This window comes from Dermacentor albipictus, chromosome 10 (genome assembly GCF_038994185.2).
Source record: "Dermacentor albipictus isolate Rhodes 1998 colony chromosome 10, USDA_Dalb.pri_finalv2, whole genome shotgun sequence".
Lineage (NCBI taxonomy): Eukaryota > Metazoa > Arthropoda > Arachnida > Ixodida > Ixodidae > Dermacentor > Dermacentor albipictus.
Window position 1 is genome coordinate 10482965 of NC_091830.1, and position 18280 is coordinate 10501244.

At 44.0% G+C, this 18280-nt stretch overlaps 1 protein-coding gene across 5 annotated transcripts in view; it reads left to right on the top strand.

The window, feature by feature from the left end:
* The first annotated feature begins 5116 nt into the window (after nucleotides 1-5116).
* LOC135917896 (uncharacterized) overlaps nucleotides 5117-18280 on the top strand; it is a 29660-nt gene continuing 16496 nt past the window's right edge. Inside the window, exons 1-3 of one of the 5 annotated variants that reach the window (XM_070526971.1) lie at nucleotides 5117-5252; nucleotides 10819-10949; nucleotides 16734-16829. In XM_070526971.1, the coding sequence (XP_070383072.1) occupies nucleotides 10877-10949; nucleotides 16734-16829 (169 nt within the window). In that variant the 5' untranslated portion in view covers nucleotides 5117-5252; nucleotides 10819-10876. Of the gene's footprint in view, nucleotides 5253-10818; nucleotides 10950-16186; nucleotides 16373-16733; nucleotides 16830-18280 lie in introns of those variants that run through there. The other 4 variants (XM_070526970.1, XM_065451513.2, XM_070526973.1 and 1 more) reach the window with 4 other exon arrangements.

Genomic DNA, 18280 nt, shown 5'->3' on the forward strand with positions numbered 1-18280 from the left:
ACAGCGATTCCATGCGGTTTTGTGAGAAACTGATAACGCATAATGTTTCTGTTGGAATGATTGCTTTGTGTTAAACACTGAAATTATTACCTTAATAACTGTTTTCAGCACGTAATCAGTTGCATAAGTCAATATTTCTTTCTTGGTCTACTATAATGGCACGTTTCATACCGGCGCATAATGTACAATCAATCTAAGCTCTTTGTGCGACGGTCAAGGAAGCCCACTGTGGTAAGGAATCCCTACGCTGGCGTTGTGAGGACGTTGGCATATCTCAACAGCACTATGAATTTTCGACATGATGAAAAAGACGTCGACCTTCACACCACAACCACAACGCCACTCGCACTGCTGTGAGCATAGTGGTTGCGCACTTGGTTGTGCTCTTGATTGCATAGGGGTTGCGCACTTCGGGATACAACCCCTGGATGATCTGCATGGAGACAGAGCCACTTCTCAGCACGCGATAACTGGAAACTAAAAACTAATTACTCTATGACACAAAGTTATTAGAAGGGCATCAGACATAATTTTAGGCCACACAGTAATATATACAAGCAAAATCACTCTCCGTACGTGGGGTTTTCATTGTTTCGTGAAACACAGATTGGTTGACAATGTTTCCCGTAACGCGATGGTACATGTCATTATCGCATTGCTTTCAGAGCCAAATTATAGTTACTTGTCAATGAGACATACGCATGCACGTTTCCATGCTCTTCTCATTCCTACCATAATCCACAGACAGGTGTGAAGCGTAGAGAGTGCCTTTAAATATTTTGTTTGAACTAATCTAGGGTCATCACGAAATCGCTCAATTTATGTCACACGTAAATGACGTTTTCAGTACATAACACTCTTTCTCCCAAGAAGTTATTGTTTCAACTTTTTTTTTCTAGATGTCTCACGGAATTAAATAACCTTACTGACAAAATTGAAACACAAGAATCCCCACCGTCATTTGAGTTACACTTCAAATAGCCGCCTGTTGTTTTGTTTGCTGCTGTTTTACAACTTGTGTTGTTCATGGTGCTTACCTTTATACAGTTCACGTTGTAAAATTTCTTTAGGCATTTATTTTTTTGTAGATTTAAGGCCCTTCTATGTATTTGTATGCCTCTATATACTTGATGTACTTGCAGCTATTTATACACCCTGCGAAGATCTTTGTAAGATCATACTGTTCATAAAGTAAAAAAGAGACGCAAACCGGTATAAATTCTAAGAACACAAAGTTTTGTGAATTCAGCCCCTGGTTCTTGGCTTAAAGAGGATGTTTGAAAGAAATCTATATTTACTTGCACAGAAACAACACGCAGGAAAAATGGCACAGCGCAACCTTGCTATCGCAATGAATGCCTCGCTCTTCAGACAAAACTGCCATTTTTTTTTCGTTTGGTTAAATTTGTCTCTCAGTGAAGTAAGGTTTCAGTTGCTTGAACCGCTTGCTCTTCATTTAGAGTGAGGATTTAAACTCACAATAAAACAGCTCGAGCGGACGTTCCCAGGCTTGTAATTTTATCAGCTCCTTGTTTAGTCAAATATTCGTCAAGTCTTTTGAATCGCTTCCTAGATCACCACGTCTCGGCGAAGATATTATACTTGGACGATGTGGCACAGTTTTGGCCAGTTTGAGCTTCCGTTACAATTTATTATTCTTTAACTACAATTAATTCGTAGGAGACAATATACAGACGTGGGTCCCAAAGTCAAAGACTGCATTATCGTCGTAGATTAATTCACAGCCGTCGGCCGGCCAGTGAAGTGTGTTCGTCTTCCGCCAGAGGGAACAGCCGCGGCCTGTGGAGGATAAAAACAGCTGTTCTTTCTTGCACATGCTTTTGATACTAAATACAGCAACTACGTGTGCATAGATGGTGCTTTCCTTCAGCTGCAGCGCATGTTTTAAAAACGTAAGACAATACAACGTACGATGAAGTTGCTCTTATATTTTGGACGTCCAGTCGTTCGTGGCGATGCCGAATAGAAGAAGCATATAAATATTTTTTTCAGAGAAACAGTGCTGCGGTTTTTCCAGGGTGAAGGGCCCACCATGTTGGAATTGTTTCTCCCCTCTTACGCGATGCTCCACCTCACTTCCGATCGTGAAACACGGTGCCATTGTTTCGTCCGCTGGGAAACCTAAGGCACTTTCTAGCTCAGGAAGTGTTGCACCTGTCTAACATGGAGCCATATCCACGCAGTCATTCGTTTTGCCCATTAAAAGCTTCGTGCTGGGCTCGGTCGTGACATTGCCTGAATTCGCCAGAGAGGTTCTGCAGGGCTCGTGCCAGTGGTGCCGTGCTACTTCTGCACGAGTAAAACGTGGTACTGAACTGGGGGTAACAAATTCAATAAGTACAGGTTGTACAGAAGGGTCCTCAATATTTTGTAGTCTGCAGGATTGGTTGGAATTTTCTCTTGCGAACAATTCTAGCGTAAGACGTTTTTTTTTGTGTATACTTGTGCTGATTTCATTCGAATAACAAAGGTACGGAGCCTTCCCAAAAAATTTGGTCACAGGCAGTGTGACAACCGATGTTATGCGAAACAGTTTGCATTTAGCTGGCTGCCTAGCCTTGTTTGGGGTTCCCCAACGTTCCTGTAGTAACAGCACGTAAAACAAGGGCTGAACATAAAAAGAGACGCACAGGCGCTATCTATGCTCCTTTTGTATTCGTCTCTTGCTTTACGCCTTTACGTGCTGTTATTGGAGGGTAATGAATAACTACGCGTGTGAAGAGTAAATATTGAGACCGAATCGAATATGATGAATCCAATGGGGCAAAAAGCGAATGAAATCCAATATCGAATACTTTTCGAATAGTATGGAATAATAAACATCTTTATTTCCCATAAAAGGCAATGCTCCCGCATTCATAATATTTACGTCAGCAAATTTCTGCAATTACGTTATTCGCTACGAGGCTTCGCTCGATAAAACCACAAATGGAGCTCTAGGAAACAAATATGCAACTTCTTCGCATACCCAGGACTATTGGGTAGTGTCGATGATCGTGGTTTGACCGTTAACGTCTACTCCTTGATCAATGTGAGCTGCTCCACTACGTTACGTCTTATGTTCTATACCTACTGTGGCCGTGGGGATGTATCGTACATTTGCCCAAGTTTATGTTTGATTGAGCAGAGTTGACGATTCTGAAATGTACAAGAACTATTGAACAATTATTTGTGTTTATTAATAGGGACTATTCGTATCGAAAACCCAATCGAAGAGGACAATATTTGATTCGTTATCTGAAAGTTTGGAATATTCGCCCGCCTCTATGAATAACCAAGTTGCCCGAATTTTCAGCCCTCTGAAGTTCCTCAAAGTGCTGTCAAGTGGCCTGTCCACGAAACGTCCGGGATAGCTACAGGCACAGTTAAATATACAAGACATAAGTATGCTTTGTAATATGGTAGACTCGAATAAATATACAATAAATTCTTATTAGGTCGAGCATGGGCTGGCCGGCTAATTGTCACCACAGCTTTTCAATGTGGATGCCATTAGAGATCATCACCTTTTATCATAGTGCGAACAATTCTGTGTGACGATAAACAATTTGTTATTGCTATTCATAGGGCTACTGCAATGTTCTCCTAAAATGAATAGCTGAAACTTAGCTGATGTAGAGGGTGTTTCGAGAGGTAATATGATAAAGTAATACGAATACTGCAAACAAGATGTCCGTTTTGAGTTACAAATATAGACATTTTCATTATACGAAATACACAATACAAACAATCGATTAGACCCATAGACTCCGGTGATCGGTCTATTCCATGTAAGATTGCTGCTATCCTGAAAAAAATATATTTTTATGGAGAGTCGTTGTGACTATATTTTTGTCTCAGCGGAGCACACAATTTGTGTGAGAAAACTGGAGTGTGCCCTACCTAAAATATACACTATTATAAATATATATTCCTTCTACTTTTCTGTGGCACCCTTCAAAGGTGACGAATTGCGCCAAGAAAGTGGCACCGTTCCATTTACATAAAAGTCAAGGGCCCCCACATTCCTTTCTATTGTCTCCAAACTGCGATGTATTCCTAGTGACTCACGTTCAGTTGTGCAACGTCACTGATAAGCCACTTACAACGTAGGAAACAAACGGTTTATGTCCGGTAATAAGGCTTCTTTCCTTCGTACAGTTGAGAAGTGACAAGATTCCCATCTATTCAGTTACAGAATATTAGGGCAGTAGTTCTGGCCTTGTTGTTTCAAACATTACGAGGTTCCTGAATATTCAAGAACAAGAAAGAAAATCGCAGCTTCACCGGGAAGGTGAAACATCGATTGCGATAGGAAATTAGTGGACAGCTATACGAAGTAAGGATAGCAGTTTTATCGGCCCCATAAACTTGTAAACATAAGCACACTAACTAAATTAACAAGGATGGCGTCACGTGCGGGCCAGCAAACATGAACACATCTGACTCGATGGCCGGGGAAACTCGCTGTCAAAACGCTGGCATGAGGAAACGCAGCAGCAGCTGCGAGTGAAATGACATTCGTGCTGTGTATGGCTTCAACGCAAAGTGAGCGCCGAGAATGCACAGCATGCACAAAGCTACGAGCCGCCGACGCAACTAGGCTCTGCCCCCAACGCAGATCGCTCTCAAAATACGGCTGCAAGACCACGCGTAGCCGCCGCATGCGCAGTTGTAGCCGGAGTAGAACGCCACCCCCCCCCCTCTGTCTCTCTCTTCCCTCCCCCCGGTGGCTCGCAATGCTGGGTACCTCACGCACGACGGAAGACGGCATGCGTCCTCCCCGCTTTCGTGTCTGTTGCGCGAATTAGGTTTAGCCAACCCCCGGAAGGCGAACGCTGGTTTCGGTTTCAATAAACAAGCGCGCTCCAAGTGGTTGTCGGACACCCTAATTTCTTTATTTTTATTTCTCCTTTCGTGAATTCGAAATCACGCGAAGCGCGGGAAGTGGTGGTCTTCGTGCGTCCCGTCGAGCTTACCTCCGCTCACCCTTGCCACTTGCTCAGCGATATAAAAAGTCGGATCACACTTCGTCATCTGCTTCGGTTGTCGTCCCAAGTATGAAGATGGGAAAGATAAGACAGAGAAGCTGGATCAGGCGTGCAACGAACGGAAGACGCGGGGAACCGGGTCAAACAAGCATTAGACGAAGATGGCTAAGCGAGGCATCACATGTGTTGCGCGGCTGTGTGGTGTTCTAAGACCGGGAATTCCAGTTCAGCGAAGTTCTTCAGGTTTGTTGACAACACTTGGTAAGCACAAGTATCTCACTTTATTCTCTGAGCAGGTATTCATTTTGCATGAGTAAACCAGTTCTGTGCAAGCCTGAGTGGACTGACATAAGAGCAGTGTCGCTCCACTCATTTGTAATGATGGCTGCCCATCTGCATGCTGTCCGTGAAATACTTGTACTGAAAGGCTTGAGTGCGTGTTTGTCGGGCTATACATTTTGCGCACTCTTTACCTTGTCCACACATACAACCAAAACCAAAGAAAAAGGACAGCCGTGATATTTTATCAAATTTCAAGAGGAATGACTGAAAAGCGATGCACGCACGTAATTTCTTGTTGTGTTTTGATGCACCATTACAAAGATATCGTGCTGAAGAAGTTTGAAGCTCTCTACTTTATGTGAATTTTGGAGCGCAGACTGTATCATATGCTCCGTTACCTCGCTTTAGGTACAGCTTCCGTCTGTGCCAGTTTTTCAGCACCTGTGTAGTGGACGAGGAACAGTGTTATTTATTTTTCAGGAAAAAATGTATTTAATAATACCAGTAATCAAGTATAGAGTATTTAAAGCTAATTAAGTGCGGACTGGTAATACCGCTTGCGAGGAAGAGTGCTATTAAGCTTTTTTTTTTGTGAATGGTCAGTTCCATGCATTGCTGTTGTGTCAAAATAGTGCACTAATACACGTCGTGCTTTTCTGTAGCTATGATTATGACGCAAAGTATGAGGACAGGCAGATTATATACGCTTGTAAGTGCTACAGAAATATGCTCCCTCATGCGGCATGTAGTTCAAATACTGAGAGCAATTATAGGCTTCTTCCTGTTCATGCAGATACATGTAGCCAGTTTAAATTCTGTGGGTCTTTACTTCTCATACTGTCAATGAAATACATGAATTGTACTCTACCTTCTTTCTGTAAGCCACAAAATGTGTCGCCATCATAACATACGTGATAGTCGAGTTCCGTGTAACCAGCCCGTCAAGGTTAACTTTCGCATTGGTTTGGGTCTTCTGGAATATATGTTCGCTCGTTATGTGCGAATTTCAGTTGTGAATGAAAATAGCATCTCAAGACTGACGCTTTCGCGTTGTGTGCAGGTCAGTCTTTTTCTAGTACGGAATGTGTGAATAAGAACAAAAGCGTTCCACCTTGTGTTGAGTTTTGGCTGACTGAGAAAGCGGTCAGCTTTAGTTGATCCACTTCCCAACACGCGAACAATATTAACTATTGATGATGCAGAAAGTTATTTTCTTTATGCTATCCCAACTATATCTATGGACTAGTTGAACTGCAACCATAAACTTGACCACAAGTTAGGAATTTCAACGCAACTACTTTCACGAAATGACGAAATGTAGTATATTACCTGTGAATATCGGTAGTTAATGACGGTTAACTGCACGACGGTGTGCTCGAGCGCTGCCCTAGTGCTTTAAAAGATGAATAGAAGCTTCCAAGGTGAACGCGGCAGAAAAAAAATTATGCAGATCCCAGATCCCACGCACTGTGTGAATCGATGTAAGCGAAGCTTTCCGCTCTGGATGCTTTGATGGATCATAATTAGCGGTGAGGTTGACGACTAAAGCTTACTTCTTCAACGTTTTGTCCAACACAAGAGTGGTCAGTTTATGTTAAACGTTACCTTGCGTGCACCACTGCTGTTTGAGTAGTACACAAAACACAAATGGAGAGGTGTTTGTTTGAGGCGTTGTTGTGCGCCATAATTCATAACCTTTGATGGGGCTGAGCATTCTCATTCCTCACATCGCACCTCGCATCGTTGCACAAGCATTAAACTTGCATTATGGAACTGCAAGCGCCAAAACCCTAATGGGATTATGAAGCAGGCCGTAGGGGGGCACTCCAGATTAATTTTGGCACCTTGGTGCTCTTTAACGTGTCCCTAAATAAAAGTGCGCGAACTTTTTTATTTCGCCCCCGTGGAAATGCAGCTGCCGCGGTTGGGATGAAATCCACGGCCTCTAGTAATGCCATATCCGCAAAGCTAACGCGGCGGGCAGGGAAGTGTCGATTTGACGTTCAACCGCTTCCGCAGTGTCCCCTGGATCCTGCGGTGCACTTTAAGGGCTCAGTCACACCGGCGACTTGAGGAGGTCGCGCGACCATTTGCGACTCGCAATCAAAAAGCGAGACGAAGGCGGCTGATGTTCACACCGGCAAGCCCGGCTGAGCGCGACCCGCAAGTCGCAATCCCGGAGATTATCGTTCTCAGCGAGAACTCTCGGAATCTACGCGGAATTTGAACGCGACGCGAGAGGAGGCCGGATGTAGACACATGAAAGATCACTTCCGGTGCGCCGCTGATTGGTTTATCAGTTTTGCGACCACGGTCGCGCAACTGAAAAATCGCGCAGAGAGCGACTGGCCCAAAATGGTCGCTTTTTAATGAAGGCGACCGTTTGCGACCATTTGCGACTGGTCGCACGACCACTGTCAGTCGCTGGTGTGAATGAGCGTTAAGTAATGCGGCTCTGCTGCTGCACGCCCTGCGTAATTTATCCGCTTGACATATTTGCATGGTGTTTATTTTTCGGAAATAGCAGGAACGTAATGCACCGTACTTTGAACTTCAGCTTATCCATTTTCCCCGCAACCGCCATCGCGTAGAAGTAGGGTTTCTTTGCCTTCTCACATCACATCCCTCACCCTCCCTTGTATGGGAACTGCCTCTTCTCCTGCCTCCTTCCTATAGTTCTAGCTAGGGCCACTCCAGATTCGCACGTGACAAGCGCTGCAGTTTCTGCAATGCTTCTGAGGAGGGTGATGGATAATTACAGCTGTCAAGAGGCTAATGTGGTGACGGCCAGGGAGTTCCAGAGGGCATGGTGCACATTCGACATGGTGGGGTGAAAACAAGTTTCTAGCATCCCCTTTCCTCTCTGACTCGCTCCTGTCATGTATGAGCACTCTATGCCACCTCCCCCCCCCCCCCCCCCCCGCAACGCAGTGTGTTTGACAGCACAAGCCACCGCAGCAGCAGCAGCAGCAGTGGGAAAGTCGAAGAGGCAAAATAACCTTCGACTTTAAAAGCACTTCGTAAGCACGGTACCCTTCAGCGGGTTTTGCTCCGCATTTTGGCCGATGTCCCCACGCGGCAAGCGCACCTACAAGAAAGCACGAACACAGCCCGCTTGCATGCGAAGTGGGAAAGGAGGGCTTCGCGGCTTTCGGGGCAAGCCTCGTCCTCTCGACAGCGCCCCCTCTCCCTCTCACATCATCAGTGAAGCCATGGCGACATTGTTTTGTTTAGGATTAGTTCCACTTGGATATCCGGCAACCGCCAGTGGTGGAAGCGGCACTACGGCCGCCTATCGGCATGGGACCGAGTGTCCCAAGGGAGGTATACGGAGTTTCCACCCCCCTGTTTGAGCCACAATCGTTGGCTCCCGTGACACGCCTTCACTCGCACATACTGTGTAAAGTGCGGCGATGGTTATTGCCGAAATTATAGGGAACCTCACCGTGACGCACTTAGAAATAGTAACGACATCGGTGTCTTGCAGACACTTGAGGAACATAACAGGCGTGCAAATAACGTAATTTATTAACGTGATTATCATGTTTTTACACTTAGCATGAAGAAAGACTTCGGACAACGCTTCATGTGCTTACGAAGGAGTCGTTTTTGAGCTGCAAGCACTCGCTTTGTGACGCCAAAGACTGCGCACAAACGTATGTCCTCGTGTCCTTTGCTATTGCTTTTATCTCTTGCTCATACACACCTGTTTCCGGACGGCTGTCCAGACCAGGATGTAATAAATAGTTGGAAATGTTTGAGGCTTGTAAATTATGGTTTAGTGACCCCGGTCAGAAACGAGCTTTAATTATCACCATAGGATATACTAAACGAGAAGCTTTCGATACAAACGAGACGGTACATTCCTAAATAAATATTGCTACTTGGATGCACATATTTTGAAGGCATACATTGCTGTATCCATAAATGTGCCCCTTTCTCCCCGTTGAAGTCCTAAAGATAACAACTGAGGTGCTAAACATTGAAATATGTCGATGATGACAGAGATGCCGACAATTTGGCCTTCTGGGTATCCAGGAAACTGAATCTGTTTCCAGTAATGCACAGCGAATAGGTTGACTTCAAATGTTTCGTAATCTTAATATTTGTTACATTCATGCGTCAGTCTACGTGGATAGCTGCTTACGAATATTAGCTGCAAGCAGCTATCCCCACCGAGCAAGCAGCTTCGGCCCCCTGCAGCACTTGCTGGGGGGAGGCCTCAATGAGACTACGTAGATAACTTTCGGACTAGTTACCCCGCGTATAAGTGTTAGAGCTTGTGTGCGTGCTTTGTTCATCTTGCACTCTCTTTCATTCCTTACCATTTTACTTGAAGCAGCATGCCAAGCCCTTCGCTACAGCTAATTTTTCCTTTTTTTATTTAAAGTTATTCGCCGACATTGTGGTTACGGAACACATACGTCCATCTGCAAAATTTTGCTGGCTAAACAACCAACAAAATATTGAAAACATTTTGAAAATGTCAATGTGTGTCAATTATTCTTTACCATGCAGTACTATTGTTTATTAGTGATAAACAATGTTTAGTTTGTGTATATGAACTGTTCTCGTCTGCTCAACTGTTTAACCGCTCACCAAAACTGTTGACCACTTGAAAGTTCCATCTTTGTGTGGACTTCTGCCTAGTTTTCTCTCTTGGTTTGAATTCGTGCTTATTAAATTTCTACTTCGTGATATTTACTGTCGTTACCAGAGCAAATGGTGACTACACTCAACACAAACGCACTGTGCAATTTGTGGCTACACATTATATTGACAAACATATTTAGCATAGCTGAAAACTATGCTCGTAAACTCACATACAAATGCTTCGTAAAATACTCTTTTATATATAATGTGTAAAATATTGTTTTTGTATACACCGGATTCATTGCCCATCAAGTACCCCATGTCATCGGCGGTCATATTTCAGCCAGCAAGGCATGCTCGAATGCATGTCAGTGCTCCACCTTGTGTATCCCGTGAGAGTGCCATTTGCCAGATACAAAAAATATGCATATTTAATCCACATAATATAATACATGTATATGTGAAGCGGACCCATCGTGTAGCGGTTAATTATATGCTATAAAATATTCCAGCAGAACTAATCTCACAACGACTCTCTACGTTAATGCCATTGCTATCCAAGCAATGTGTAGCGACACACGCTAGTCCTCCGAAACGCACCATGTAATGGCCACGTGCTGTAGCTGGTCACCTCTCTGGCGCTTGATTGATTGATGATGATGATGATTTACTTGGCAATCCCTATTAAACGAAGTGGTGACAAATAGTCCCCTGCACGAATTTATCAAGCATGTTATACATTATTTTTATTCTAGCACTTTTCTGTAGAACTCCTTAATTATTTTTCTCCCTCTAAACTTAACTACCTTGTACCACTACCTATGGTGTAACGGATCTGGTCGTACCGATCCCTTCACTGTTTTTTTTCACACCAATACTCAAAACGTCTCTTGCTTATCTTGAATGTTGACCGGTTGATGCTTTTGTCTGTATTAAATCTAAACTCTTCTAGAACGTCTACGTTACCTACGAGGGTCACTGAGTGAATCCCCTTCGCATTACTCGAGGATATGCTGAGTGTTTCCGGTTTCCGGATTGAGTGGTTTCCGGACGTGCCTCATCTAGTTGCGAATATTTGCTCCGGTAAGTTTTTATCCTTAGGTAACGAGCGCGAGCCTCAAATAGTTAGAGCTCGTTGTGTTATTTTAGATGTGTTGCCTTCGTATTTATGTCACCTCTTTCATATAAATGCCCACAGTCTTTTTTCGATCTATTTCTGCATCCAATTCTCCGTTTCTCTCATTTTCTTTCTGGTGACTGCTGGTTCTCTACATATACTTTCAATTATGCTGTACTTGGTTGCTAACTTTCGTTACCTCTTCCTCCATTCTGTTTCCACGCTTTTCAGGTACAGATACATGAGCAGTTTAGCTGCCCATTTATTTTCCTTTATGTTCCTGAGTCAACCTTCAACACTAATTTTGATCTGCACTTCTCTGAATTCAAAAGGATTCCAATCCGCGTCACCCTGCACCACCTCATTTATCGTGGACTCCCAAAGCCATTCGGCCCACCAATCTTTGGCTAGCTTCCCACCCCGACAAGACATCCCATTTAAATACAGAATGGCATTTGTGAACGTTACCACTGGGATCATTACTTCTTTCCAGATCCCATGCACCATGTCACGTTTATTGTGGCCCCAAGGTGCTTATGTTTCAATATTGCTGCATTCCGCTTCTCCTTTATTGTAACATTATTTCCTGAGGGACTGAATAATTCTTTCCTTCGTTTATGTGTACGCCGATGTATATTCATATTGCTTGACAATGGGTGTGATTTGCTGTTAAATTGATGCTACGTAATTACTCGTCTCTTCATTAAATATCATAGTTCCCGATTTCTCTGAGCCATACATAAGGTCTAGACTTGTCGCTGCGTTGTCACACATATTCGCAAGTGTCTTTAAATATCTTGCATTGATCGCTAGTAACATTATTCCGTTCGCATACATCAGCCCTGGGACCTTCTGTTGTACCATTTGTCCATTCCGCATTTAAGTTAAATCAAACCCTAATTCACGACTTTCCAGTCGCCGTTCTATGTACTTAACATAAAGCGTGAACAATAATGGAGACAGAAGACATACTTGCTTCAGCCCTTAGTGAATTTCCACAACTTCATTACATTTTGAGCCTTGCCATACAATTTGTACTCGGTTGTCTCTATATACGTCCCTCAACAGCTCCACGAAATCATCATTCATGCCTTCTTGCTTGAGAATATCTCATATCAGTGCCTTGTCTACGTTGTCGTAGGCTCCTTTGATATCCATTAATGCCATCCATAAAGGTCGATTCTGAGCCACAGAAATCTCTTTTGCGCTGAGTTCATAGAAATATATTATCCTTTACATCTGCCCTGCCCAAACCCATTCTGTATTTTCTCACCGTAGATAATTACGATACCATACCATACCATACCACACCCACTTCCACAGTTCAAATTTTGTGGCTTGCATTGCCATTCTATATATCATGTCGCCGACGTTACGGTCACTAGCCTGTACGAGCTCGTCTTATCCTTATCACCTTTTCCTTTTTAGATGAAGTTCATCTTGCTTGCATGCCATCCAACCGGAATTTTCTTTGTTCTAATCACTTTCTCTACGGCGTTCGTCAGCAGTGCCTTCTTCTTTGGACTTATGTTGTCTTTAACTGCATGGGAATCAGACTGCGTACTGCGGCCTTGAAATTTTCTAGTAAACTTTTCCTATGCTAAATTTCATGTCTGAGATTTCTCTCTTATTGCTGGATCTGTTTGAGCCTGAACTAGGCTTTCTTTTGTGCCGAAGTTATCCTTAGTATCATCTGTGATGTACCTCAGCGCATCGTCTCCTTTCAAAGGTGTTACCGTCTTCATCCCTTATCGCTTGCGAATCTTTAGCTGAAGCTCCAAGTGCTCCTACATGGTTCCAGAATTTTACGGTGCACTTTTGCCTTTTTTGTGAATGTTCTGCACCCGACGTCCAGTTGTGCATTTAGTTGTTTCTTGCTCAAGTTCACGCAACACCATTTTCTTTTTTCTGTATTTGTTCCATTTAAGGAGCACCTCTTCTTTGTGTAATAGCAACTTTTTGGCTTCCAGATGGTCCCTAGACGCCTGCCTACGCTCTTCTATAGCTTCCTATATTTCCTTGTTCCACCAATTACATGTTTTTCCATTTCCAATTCAACAATTCTTTTGCCCGATCTGTGTTATATCTCGCTGCATAACGTTTACCAGTTGTTCATATTCCAAGAATGTTGTAGGAAAAGTCTCCACTTTCTTCGCTACGTTTTTTCAACTTATGTTATTTGCTATACATTCATTTTTAGAAATTCTAATGGCACTGATTCGTACTTTGCATTAGTATCTCGCCCAAATGTTAAAGATAAATGTTTATTATCACTACCCAGGCCGTTTTCCCATGTTCGTCTATCGTCATTTGGTGTAGTCGTTCGTAGACCGTTTCAGAGACTAATGCGTAGTCAATAGATGACTGCCTGTTTCAGTACTACCACGTTACCTGTGCAAGATACTCATTATCCCGGTGAACTAATATAAGGTTCTGTTCATCGTACAGATCCAGCACTAGAGAACCGCTGCAATAACAATATCCGTCTAAATCTTCCATGTGCGCATTCGGATATCCTACTAATACTACATGGTCCGGTTGTTTGAACTCGTTAATATCGCTTCTTATGCATTCAATCAATTGTTTATTTTTATCTCTGCTATCACTGCCTGTCCACAGGTAAGCTGCTCCAAGCCACGTCGTATTGCCTTCCCATGAGCCGCTAATCCATAAATGCTCCTTAGATGTCGCACTTACTCTTTTCTACTTCGTGCCTCGCCTAATTAGTGTGCCTGCACCTCCACCTTTCCATGACCCAGTCATGCTGTTGCACCCCTCCCACACAAAATTGTCAGTAAAAGGCGGCTGCTCCAAATCCAACCTCTCCTCTGGACACGCTGCGCCATCTAGCAGCACGCGTGCAAAATCCTACGCGAAAGCTGCCTCTTAGATATAAAAAAGGGGCCTAACTAGGCTACGTGCATCAAAACTGAAGCAAAGCATCCATTTCTCTTTAATGACAACATATGCCCCGTGTAATCGCATGCAGTGTTTTTATTTAGGACAGCTAAGGTGAAAACATTATCATCATGTAATATTTGCGTTTATCTGGCACTACTGCTCACAAGTTATGCCAAAAGTGCATACCGGCAATTCCTCCGACCGAGTGTCTGCTTTCAGCGCGTTGGAATAAACATGTAAATGAATAACGAGTTTTTCACAGCAGACAGTTCACTCCATATTTGATGATGTTGTCAAGTGCATTACGCTATTAGTAACGTGTAGCATTATTTCCTAAGCTTTACCATTCTTTGAATAGGGCTGTGTCCCTAAAAAAGATCGCAGACTCGCCCGAAAGGCGAAGCATCAATTGCGACAGCAAATTAGTAGACAGCTATACGAAATAAGGATAGCAGTTCTATCAGCCGTATGAACTTGTAAGCATAGGCACACTATACTCACGTACAACATTCTGGGGCTATGAGGGGAAAGCTACGGGCGTGTGGCCACTGCACATTTGTTACCGCGCGAAGTAGCCCGGCAGCGTCTGACAGTGCTTTTGCTTGCTCGGAACAGACGCTGAATCGACGCAGCTTTCATGTGCGGCGGTTTCGCGTTTTCCCAGACGCAGAAGCGAAAAGCCGCAAGATAAGCAAACCTTTACACTTAGCGGTGTGTGTACTGTCTTATTTAACTTTTGCTGATAAGGCGCTTATATTATCTCTTTCCCAGCCTAAGCTAACGTGGAATAAAACGCGGGACTCTTTTCATAAGCATTATCACTTGTGTGCGCTTTGCCTGCGTAGGTTTCCGTTCATAGCCACAGGAAGTTCTTCGCGAATATAACTAAATTAACAAGCATGGTGCCACGCACGCACAATAAAACATGAACACATCTCACTCGATGACCGCGGAAACTCGCTGTCAAAACGCTACAGTGCGGAAACGCGGCCGCATCCCAGAGCGAATTGACGTTCGTGCAGCCGCTCGCATCAACGACACCGACGCCTTGAAAACACAGCGCAACGCCGACTGTACCGGTAGCGGATGGCTTACAAGAAACAGCGGTCCTGCCGGGTGCGCGGGCCGCCCGCAGTAGAATGCGCTTCCTCCCTCCAATTCCTCCGAAGCCCAACGCGCGACGGAAGGCAGTGCGCTTCCTCCCCGCTTTCCATCGTTGCGTGCTCGAGTTGAGCCATGATCGCCGCCTTACCCTCGCAACCTTTCACTCGCACATACAGCATACGGCGCGCGGCGCCGATCGTATCGCACGTGGACTTTACGAGGAACCTCACGACGACGCCTACGGCAGAAATGCGCCTGGAGAGCCCATATATTTGCTATCGCATTAAAAACTTCAGAAGGTGGCGAAACGCCCCTCTCTTGAAAATCTAGTGTCCTCACCAACGTGTTCGCTCTGTGCCACGCGCATGGTGATATAAAACATGACGCCCGAGTGAATACCATTGGCGGAAGAGCGGAACACTTTACTTGACGAATTGAAACCTAAGGCGTCTCTGGGGTTGCTTTGCAGAAATTGAATTGCTTTCCAAAAAAAATTAGATTATGGGGTTTTACGTGCCAAAACCAATTTCTGATTATGAGGCACGCCGTAGTGGAGGACTCCGGAAATTTCGACCACCTGGGGTTCTTTAACGTGCACCTAAATTTAAGTACAAGCGTGTTTTCGCATTTCGCCCCCATCGAAATGCGGCCGCCGTGGCCGGGATTCGATCCCGCGACCTCGTGCTCAGCAGCCTAACACCATAGCCACTGAGCAACCGCGGCGGGTAATTGCTTTCCAAGTGAAGTACTATAGCGCCAAACAGACGACACAGGAAGAGACACGGACGAGTACTTCAGTAATGCACCAACTACCCCAACAAAACGTTTTGCTTTCCAAGTATCATGCACATAATGCAGCCTCGTTGCGTCCAAGTGCTAAACGTGCTTCATGTATGAGCGGTACGTTGCTGCTCAAGTGACAGCATAGTGTAAATATTCCTAAAGCACGGCAAAATCTTTCGCTACGTTTTCACTTTACAAAAGCACAGTTTATCCTAACTCCAGAACAACTGAACCCGCGTAAAAACCGACCGCAGTCTGTAGGAACACTTGCTTCAAGATTCATGTCTTTTGTCAAGATTTTTATTAGGCTGTAACTCTTTCAGGCTATGCAAAAGGAAGCGAGATAGTGCAATAAAAATAATTTCCACCAAAAGGTCAAGAAAAAGTTGGTTTTAGCTTTTGTCTGTCATTTGTCCGCAACGTGTTACGTGTGTTACCGCCCTATTCGAAGCGTATCAGGGTCTAAAAAAAAACATTATATTGCAAAAGTGCTTCGCGCCTGTGTGCTATCGCTTATTCCGTCCTTCTTGTGGTATGTAGCACTGCACATAACTTTTTCATTATAATGTTGCATGCTGCTGCAGGTGCTCTTTTCGAGAAGGTACGGTATCTATAATTTCCCACTACTAATAACGTCTACTAGTCATGAAGATAGTATATTTCATTTGGTACCACTGCTTTACCAAACTTTTAGCACCTGTCACAGCGATCTTTACTGTCGAATTAGAATGAGCATACATTGTAGTTTGATTCCCATACCTTTAAAGTGTTCCTCCAAGTTGTGTTTTCCGAATAACACTGTAAGCGGCGCCCATTTTAGGCCAGCGTTCTCTTAACTAAGTTCAGGCAACGATGAAGCTGCGTTGCTGCTGTTTCCTGTGCTGACGGAAATATTGTACGTCCAATAATGGCAGTAAAAAGAAATAATAGTACTGACACCGTCTCCTTCACTGTGCTCGCAGTCATGGTGCTAAGCCCAACGTATTTGGGAGTCGCTCTCTTGTTGGTAAGAAGCCTGGCACAACCCCAGTTCCACAAGAGAGAGAAGTGCCGTCAATGTAAGCCAACGATTCTACTCGATAAGCATAGGAACCTCAAGGGTCACTAAAGAAAAACACTGAATCAGTTTAGACTGATGAATTAGTCTTGAAGAACTTTAACATTGTTGATATCGTGGTATAGCAGGCTCATTATTAAAAGAATAAATGATGCTCAACGTATCATCTCTTTTTTTAATTTGGCGGGAACCCTCGGGCATTCTTTCACATTTCAGTGTTTTTGGTTCAGTGATAATTCTTGAAACTTCCTCTTTAATCTTCGACTCTTTAGAAACAAAATGTTCATTTCTGCCGATAAAAAAAAATTTAGCTAGGCCGCGCAGACTTCATGTTTTCAGGCATACGAAGCCTGTCACCGTAACGGCGATTTTTCGTTATTGAGGAAGGGTAATTTGCTAACACAGCTCAAATCTTCCTTTTTTCTATTTAGTGTTCATTTTGTGTCAGAACAAGAAACAATGGAGAAGCCGACAGAAATAAAGGCAGCCCGTGACCAAGAAGGGCTTAGTTTGACATAAATATAACTTAAATGTGTACGTAAAGCAAGTGAACCGGATAGAGGACACACTGTAAAATTCGGCACAGAGCATTTTCCAGCGGGTCTGTTAAATACCACGTTCGTGGCCATTACTTGCCTGTCTCGTCCACGATAAACTCGAAGAACATGCCTGCTGCAAACGTTACTCTAAACAAAGTCGCGTTTGCTGCCAACTAAGCTCTCTGTATATATAGAAGTTAGGTTCCATCTAGCCGTCAACCTCGTCATCCTCACGCACTCCTGGAATTGCCCGTGCGTGATTTGCGTTGGTGCGGGCGCACTGATCGTCAGCGCCCCAGAAGCTTCAAATTTTTTTTTTTCAGGTAGCATGTTTCACGTAAACATACGCGTCAATATATATTTACTCCTCAAAATGCACTTTCAAAACTAGTATTGATAATCCACTGTATTACGACACAAGCGAAAATCTGCTTGTTCTTACACGTGTTTGGAGGGACTTGGAATCTTTGGGAGCATTAGCATTGCTCCTAGTTGAGGTATAAGAAGCGGAGGGGAGTAAGAAAGGAGGAATGAAGCTTTCTTAACATTTATCTAAAGACTAAACCGCTGCGCCGAGGGCACCATCTGTCACAGCTACGGTAAAACGCGTCTTTAATTGGAGCAGCGTCAGATGGCGCCACCGTTCTGCTCCACAAAACTCAAGATATCTTTAGTTCGGTCGCCGCTGATCAAAAACACAAGAAGGCTACAGGTTAGCTTGGATGGTAGAGCAAACACACCGTGAAGGCCTTGGTCCCGGGTTCGATGCCCAGACACAGGCAATTTGTTCTTTAACTCTGAAGCTTTGTTCCCGAGAAGCCGGTATGGGGTTTCTTAGTACCCTAGTATGCTACAGTTGGGTTAATGGTAATTTTGCCTTCCGTGAATCTTCGTCTTCTTTGCTGGCTTACAC